Source organism: Phyllostomus discolor, chromosome 7 (genome assembly GCF_004126475.2).
Source record: "Phyllostomus discolor isolate MPI-MPIP mPhyDis1 chromosome 7, mPhyDis1.pri.v3, whole genome shotgun sequence".
NCBI classification, from domain to species: domain Eukaryota; kingdom Metazoa; phylum Chordata; class Mammalia; order Chiroptera; family Phyllostomidae; genus Phyllostomus; species Phyllostomus discolor.
In genome coordinates, this window is record NC_040909.2 from 10,281,201 (window position 1) to 10,289,023 (window position 7,823).

The window sequence follows — 7,823 nt, forward strand, 5'->3', positions numbered from 1 at the left end:
TCTGAGGGGTTTTTAGCTCCACAGACCCCGACGTTGGCAAACAGAGGAATACACCACCAACTGAGCTGCCAGCCGCGCAGACAAAGCCCCAACTGTGTTCCCAGGCTCCAGACCCAGCCTCTCCCCACTCCGTCTCTCTGTCCCTCTCTCATGCTTGGGTCCGGCCACAACTGGGTTCTGGCCAGGGGTGACCTGTGATGTACATTGTATTCCTTAATTAAGGGACTGGGTTCTATCCAACTGCTGTTAAAATTCTCTTTAGGTAACACCCTTCTCCCGTTCAACTTTCCAGGCCAAACTCCCAAGCTTTCCCTACTGTCCTTCCACCATTAGTAGCAGGGAAAGTGGATACAGCATGGCAAGATGCAAGAATTCTAGCCAAGAATGTATCGCTGTGCCTTGTCACAGAAAACCAGAGTTGAACAGTAATTAAACGCAGGTTTCCTTCAGGAGCTATTGCCACAGGAGAGAAGAGACCTCAGTGTCACACAGGGCTCAGTTCCAAATACAGCAGGGACAGAGGGGGTTGGTGAATGGAAAATTATTTAGAGGAAATACCAGAGTAATGAAGGATTTCCGGCTAAATCATCCTGACAGGATTCTTGATGCAGTCAGGGTGTGGGGAGGGGATGAGACATCACCTGGGGAGGAGTGGGGAGGAGGCAGTCAGTCAGGTATCAGGCAGGGGTGGGGGTTCTTGCTAAAATGACGAAGCTAGACTCGTTAACTCAGGATGATACAAAGGCAGATTGAAGCCCCCAGGTCGAGGCCCAGCTGGGCACAGGGTTCAGAGGAACCCGATGGGAAGGCGGTCAAGGAGGGTTTGGGGCGGATGTCAGCATCTGCCGTGGGAGGGCCCTGCTTCTGATGACTGCTTGGACCAGAAACAACAAACATGCACGATGAAGCAGGACCCGACATTAGGGGGATAATCTTCAAAAGATGAGAACTGTCTTTTGTTTTTTTAACCCTTACCCAGAGGTGTATTTTAGAAGAAAAGAGGCTAATCAATGTGAAAAACATCTATCAGTTGCCACCCATATACACCCCAAGCAGGGATCAAACCCACAACCTGGTGCCCTGACCGGGAATCGAACCCACGACTTCCTGGTGGATAGGATGATGCTTCGCCCAGCCACCTGGTCAGGTCAGAACTATCTTTTAACTCTGCGCTGACAGCCAAGCAGGAGTCAATCTGTGCTAACAGGATGTACTTTCCACAGATGAACTGCCCGTTTCCTCCTGTTCCTTGGTCCCCGAACATGCTCACAAACGAGCCTCGCAGCTCTCGGTCCTTACACCCGGCCTCCTCCCTTCGTTCAGCACCCTCTCCCTGCTTTCAGCCACGCTGGCTCCGGAAACCCATGTTGCTGAGCACCCGCCCCGTGCTGGAGCTCCACGCACACTGCAGCTTTGAAGGAACACGGCAGACTGGTCCAGACTTGCTCCTGCACACTGCCAGTGGCCAGCCTTCTCTGATGCTTGGGCCTGTGGGGTCCCCTCACTCCCTGCACCTCTGGAAGGGGCCGAGAATGTCGTCACAGGGACATTTCATAAATTTTCCAAGAGCAAAATGAGGGAATTGATGTAAATCATTGAAGCTCCTCAAACCCCAGACCCACCCTATTGAATTCGTCCATTCTCATTCAAGGCCCTGGTTTTCAACAGACCAAGAGGTACTGTGACATCAGTAGCCACGTTTTTAATACGATTAAAATGCACAGGAAATGACAAATATTGGGATTATATATTACACAAAATTCTTCCACTTGCGTAACTCTCCCAGAACCTGTAGACAAGCTGACCAGGTGACAGGAGACGGATGTCTCTCAAAGCTGGGGAAGGCCGTGGCCCCTACAGCGGGTCCAGGATTGCAGACTATATCCCACCTTTGCTCAAGTGACAGCTGTCACTCATACATCAGCCACACAACTGGCAAATAAATAGCAGGGGCTGTCAGTGAACACCAGTTTACTTCAAAATCTGAACTCGACAGAACTCACCAATACAGATGTTAACGTAAGTCTTGGGGAAATATCTCTAGGGCTAACACATGCGCTTTCAGAACAGAGCATCCTCACAGGAAAAGGGGGCTCAGGGAACACCCACGTGAGATGCCCACAGAGGCCCTTTCACTGACGTCAGGAGACCTGAGGTGGTCCCAGACATCCTGATCTGGAATAAAAACTGAAATACATGAACACAACTTTCAGAAACGGTTTATTTTCCATCAACCTTATTCCCATGCTGGTAAGAGTCTGTGGAAGACCAGCTTAAGACCACTCGGTGGTGGTTCCTACCCACTCCGTGGCCTGCGCGGTGGGGGCTGCAGACCAGTCTTCGGTGGCGGGCTGAGCGCTCCAGTCTTCTGCTGTTAAGAAAACACCAAAAACACACGCATCAGCCTGCTCCTGTGGTGCCCTGGCCACCTCACCACCACCAGCCACCTGCCTGCGTTCTACCCGACACTATTTCAAGGACAGCCCAAGACCAGATCATTCAAATGTGCCTGCATGCAACCTGTCAAGTTATTAGCGCAGCTCTAACACATACAGGGTGAACCTTCTAATACAGCCAAGGAGGCCACTGAAGTCAGACCACACAGACGCCCCAAACCCCCAGGCTGCCGCGCCAGCGCCACGACACGTACCAGTAGGGAACTGCTGAATAGGCACAGAGGGCACCTGCACGCCTTCCGACCAGTCTGCGACCTCGGGCTGGGCCGCGGTGAACTCGGGAGCCGGGGCTGTCCATTCGCCCTGGAACTCCTCCTTGGTCACGGCCTTCTCAGCAGCGGCCTGCTCTTCCTTCTCAATCTGGTTTAAAAAAAATAAATAAAAGTTTACAGGGACCAACAAATTTTACTTCCCAGAAACACAGACCGAGGCGCCCACTTGGCGTATGCGACCACAAGCCTTTGCGGAGGAAGCTCACCTCCTCAGGGTCTCTGTAGAAGTAGAGATCGGGCATGACCTCCCACGGGTGCTCGCGGGAGATGGTGCCGCGCATGCGCAGAACTTCCCGGGCCAGCATCCACCACATCAGACCCACCGAGTGAGCCCCCTGCAAGAGTGCCAGGATGTTAGAAAGGGACACGTGGTCACCCCCAAATAAGTACCCCCCCATTCCACCTAACCTGCCCCCACATCACCTAGGTCCCTGGAATCAAGAACATGAACACATGTTCTTGTATAAAAGTATAAAAGTTTAAGCCTCTTAGTATACAAGTATTTGTAACAAACAAGAAAGGCTGTTCCAGACACCAGTGGTGCTCAACCTTGACTGGCAGAGATTTAGAAAGTACTCCTGTCAAGCCTCCACCCCAAGCAACAAATGAAAGACCCCCCCAGGATCAGTGCCTGGACATTGGTTTGTTTTTGTTTGTTTGAAATCTCTGGGTGAGTCTTATGTGCAGCCAGGGTTTTGAGACCAGTGACAAACCAGACCAACTCGAACCACATGTGTAACCCACCTTTTTAGGATCTTAAGCAGGCTTCATCAAGCTGGTCTGAAAACAGAAAGGCCAAGCAATGCCTGAGAGGCCCAAGTTGAGCAAGAAAGATGGAGAAAAGCAGGGGGAAACACCATTTTTCAAACGTTTTCCTCTCTCCTTGAAGCTCTCACACACTCCAATCGCACTTGTAGCAAGGACTACTATCAAACCCCACTCATAGGGCAGAGACCCTCATGGTGTTAGCGAAAACCTTGCCCCTCATGTAGCACACTACCTACACTTGTGAGTCCACCGGCCACCAGTGGCCTGGACCCCAAGCTCTAACAATGTGCATGGGCGTGCCCAACTGTGTCCGGAGCGCTCACCCTCAAGACCTGGGGTAGACCAGGCGGCAATTACCTTGTTGTTGCAAGGGATGGCGATGTCCACGTAGCGCAGGGGAGAGTCCGTGTTGCACAGGGCGATGGTGGGCAGGTTGACGTAGGACGCCTCAGTGAGAGGCTGGTGGTCGGCCCTGGGGTCGGTAACCACCAGGAGCCTGGGCTCGCGGAAGGCTGCCTGGATCTGGTTAGTGAAGGTGCCAGGAGTGAAGCGGCCGGCAATGGGCGTGGCTCCAGTGGCAGCGGCGAACTTCAGCACCGCTCGCTAGAGGAATCAACGTTATTAAGAGTTAGCGGTGCCCTCAGAGGCGGGGCCACGGAACTCCCCAGGGTAAATGTGCTGACCTTTCTGTAACTACACGAGGCAGCCCATCTAGTCAGAACCCCCCAGCACCCCTTCCTCATAAACGAAAACATCAAATTACAGTAATCCTTCTGTCCTCCACGTTCCCTGAGGAGTACTCACAAGACTAGAGCCAAAGAAACACAAAATCAGATCCCCGACCTCCCTTGGGTGCCTTGGCTCACGGGATTCCTTGCTCCACTGCCTGACTCGTGGCACCAAGGCCACTTGGTGAGTGACCTGGGCAGGTCACTCATGTGCCTCCAAGTCCCTCAGAGGGTTGGAAAATTAAGTGCATCACTTCAACAGTGCATGCTAACCGTAAACACAAGCACTGCCAGCCTCTGGTCAAATGACCTCACAGCTACTCCTCGCATAAAGCAAATTACACCTAGCTTTCTTTACCCTCCCTCACCTTTTTCTTCCAAAATGCAGGCTGGCTCTTTCCCTGCTACATCCCAAGCATCTAGTAACACCACCTAGATCACTCTAGAAGCTTAGTACATTTTTGCTGAGGGACGCACGAGTGGTCACTAGGTTTGTTCCCCAGCAGTGTCCTGCTTCTGCTGTGCACCAAACCGAAGGGCTCCAGCCACAGGCCAGCCTCTGGAGAACCACCAACAGCCCGCCCCACCCAGCACACCGGAAGTTAATGGGACCTAGTTTTACATCAATCTGAACGATGAAGCACAAAAGGATGCTCCCACATGATTTTAAAAGCTCTGTTCAAATCCAAGTCAAAAAAAAATTAAATTAAAAATCCAAGTTTTTTTTTAAATTAGAAACAGGGTGAATGAAATCCTTGTTGGAGCTCTTCATACACCAATTATGATGAAACCCATAAGTTTTCTCAAAAAAAGAGTACAAAGAAGTGTCAAAGCAGAGACAAGGTTTTTGTAATCTCACCAGCCATCTTAAAAAAGCTGTTTGTCACTGAAGGTGGTAAACACTCTAACTCTTGCTAATGGGACTTGGATGAGACCAGCACCCCACTAGGAGAAAACCTTTCTGAAAACCTTCACGGCTGACATCAAGTTTTTTGACCCAGTACTTCACTGAAATGTAAAATACCTGACTACAAGCAACACGTGATGAGCCATTTAACTGGGTGTTTCTTGATATTTAGTGGCACAAGCGTGTATGTGACACGAAAACGAAGCTCAAAAGACCATCAGGTGTCAGGTGGTGCGTATACTGAAAATGTCAAGTATTGGCAATCCAACATTTCCACAGAGTATACCCTTCTACACATCCCAAAATGCCCAAACACTTTATTTTTTGTAATAAAAGCCAAGCGTCTTGCTCCACAAACCTGGCCGGTGTTCCTGGACGAAATGACACTGACGTCAGCGGGGTTTTCGATGGCGACAATGGCGCGCGCTGCCAGCAACAGCTTCTCCCAGGTTCGCTTCAGATTTATGATGTAGATGCCTAGCGACAGAAACGGCTTTAGCGCCTGACCTTGCTCTGCAAGTGGACATTCTTCTAACGACCAAATGTGGCAGAGAGCACTATCGAACTCCAGTCACCGAGGCAAGCTCTACTGGCGTTAGCGAACACCCTGCCGTCAATATAGCACACTTCCGACACCCAGGAGTTCACTGGCCAAGACTGGCCTCGCCCTGAGCTTTAATAGTGTGCAGCCTTCCACCCAGCAGGCCAAGTGCACCTTCTTCTTCCCCTGCAGTAACCCTCCTTCAGGCCCCCATCTGGATTCCTGGATTCCTGCAAGCTGTGGTCCACTTCCTAGCTTCTCACCACTCTGCCTTGATACCAAATTCACCCCAAAACCCCTTTACAGCACCCTCCTCCCAGGCTCAATCCGTCAGTGGCTCTCTGCCCACGACCCACACTCTTGTGGCAACCCCTCTCCCCTCACTCATTCCCATCTCTTGCTCCATGTTCCCCAGAACGCAGCTGACCATACCTATATCGGTACCTGTGAATATGAGGCACTATGGGAGGGAAGTTACTGGGAACTCAACTCACAAGCTTCGTCATCATCTTCCTCTCTCACATCTCCTTAGCAACTCACTCCAGTCCCATAACCTAGCTAATGCCACACTCTTCCCACGGAGCCCAGAAGCCTTTCCTTCCAAACACAACCAGACCCCTTTCAGTGTTACTTAGGAGAGTAATTACTTAGTAGAGAGCCATCCAAGGCAGACACAGAAATTACTTCACCCAGCACTACCCATCATAACAGGGAGGGTCGCCATTTGTCCCGAAAGCTGGAATTGGAAGGGGAAAAAAAAGCTACAGCAATGACTGACCATCACTTTTCCTTTTGTAGATGTACTGTTCCATTTGAAAGTCAAGGTTGGTGCCACCTAAGTGGGTTCCTGCAGCAAGGAATTTGAGGACATCCTCCTCCTTCATTTGCAGGACATCGAGGCCTCCGGACATTGTGAAAGTTACCCTTTAAGTTACGTGGGAACCTGAAAAACAATAGTTAACAATGGAGTCCCTCCTTTCCGTGCCAGCGGAGTAGGGGAACAGATGCATGCCCTGCTAGGTTGCACTTACAGTTTAGGAGGGTAAGACATAATTGCACAGACTGCAGCAAACCTTGCCGAGAAGGTGTGGAGTTGCACAAACCAGCTACTAAACTAAATGGAAATAGTGGACTGAGTCTTAACACTTCTCAAGGTAGCCAGGAGTTAAGCCCAAGTTACAGATGAGCAAAGAAAACCACCAGCTGTGAGAACAGCTACGTTGGAGTAGTAAGTTGAGCAAACGTAGAGGAGACGGGAGCAGATTTCTTTCAAAGAGATTGTAGGTGGGCACGCCGGATCTAAGTCTCCCTGCATTCCCAACTGGTTTTCCTCAAAACCCTGTCAAGAACCTTAGCACCAACGGGAAAAACGCACGAGCAATGGCGCCTGGGCCACTGGGTTCACTGCGTCAGTGTCAGGGTCCCAAGCGACCGCAGAGCGGTGCATTCGCCCCTTCCCTTCCTCCCTGAACCCGCGCTCACCAGCAGTTTGGACCGCACCGCAGCTCCCTGCCTGAGTTCGAGCGCGACCTCCCACCACTCGTGGGGCATTGTGGGAACCTGCAGGCCCAGACTAGCCACGTGCAGGCCGCGGAGCCGCGGCGGGGCGCACCGATTCCTGCCAGACCCACCCCGTCTGCAGGCCTTCATCCCCGGTCCTCGCACCCCGGGTTCGAGCAGGAAGGTAGTTCAAGCGGCCCTGCGGGACGCTGGGGAACCGCACATGGGACTCACCGAGAACAACGCCGTACGGGCCTTTCCCCGGGTAGCGCGGAAAAAGGCAGGGTAGCGGAAGTGACGTATTTATATACCCCGCCGCCAGCCAATGACAACAAAAGCCGGGAGGAAAAAAGGCGGAGCCCGAGGGAGCGTTGCGGGGCGGGCTTTCTCCTTCTGGGAGGCGGGCTCACGGCGCTGGCGCATGCGCTGGCACAGGCTCTAGGAGCGCGGCCTGCAGGGGCTCCTGGTTCTCGCTGGGCGGTGTGCCACTCTAGGGCTGGCGGGCTCTGGGACGTCCTACGTAATCGGGTGCCGGACGCAAGCCTGACGCCAGCCAGCCAATCAGATTCCAGCTTTTCCCCGCCTTTTGTACTGACCTGCGAACTTGAGCGGGTCCCTCACCCAAGCTACTGGACCCCTAAAGTCTGTTCT

The 7,823-nt window shown here is 52.2% G+C and overlaps 1 protein-coding gene and 2 non-coding genes across 3 annotated transcripts; all 3 read right to left on the reverse strand.

The window, feature by feature from the left end:
- Window positions 1-2,203: 2,203 nt before the first annotated feature.
- RPSA (ribosomal protein SA) lies at window positions 2,204-7,499 on the reverse strand. Its single transcript, XM_028518824.2, has 7 exons — window positions 7,407-7,499; window positions 6,451-6,615; window positions 5,490-5,608; window positions 3,854-4,099; window positions 2,935-3,063; window positions 2,651-2,816; window positions 2,204-2,368 (listed from the first exon to the last, which is right to left on the reverse strand). Exons 2-7 carry the CDS (start codon window positions 6,581-6,583, stop codon window positions 2,274-2,276), a joined length of 888 nt encoding a protein of 295 aa, XP_028374625.1. The 5' UTR covers window positions 6,584-6,615; window positions 7,407-7,499; the 3' UTR covers window positions 2,204-2,273.
- On the reverse strand, window positions 3,638-3,789 carry LOC114502174. Its single transcript, XR_003685026.1, has one exon. It is a non-coding gene; the product is annotated as a small nucleolar RNA SNORA62/SNORA6 family (small nucleolar RNA).
- Window positions 5,672-5,821, reverse strand: LOC114502175. Its single transcript, XR_003685027.1, has one exon. It is a non-coding gene; the product is annotated as a small nucleolar RNA SNORA62/SNORA6 family (small nucleolar RNA).
- Window positions 7,500-7,823: the final 324 nt, after the last annotated feature.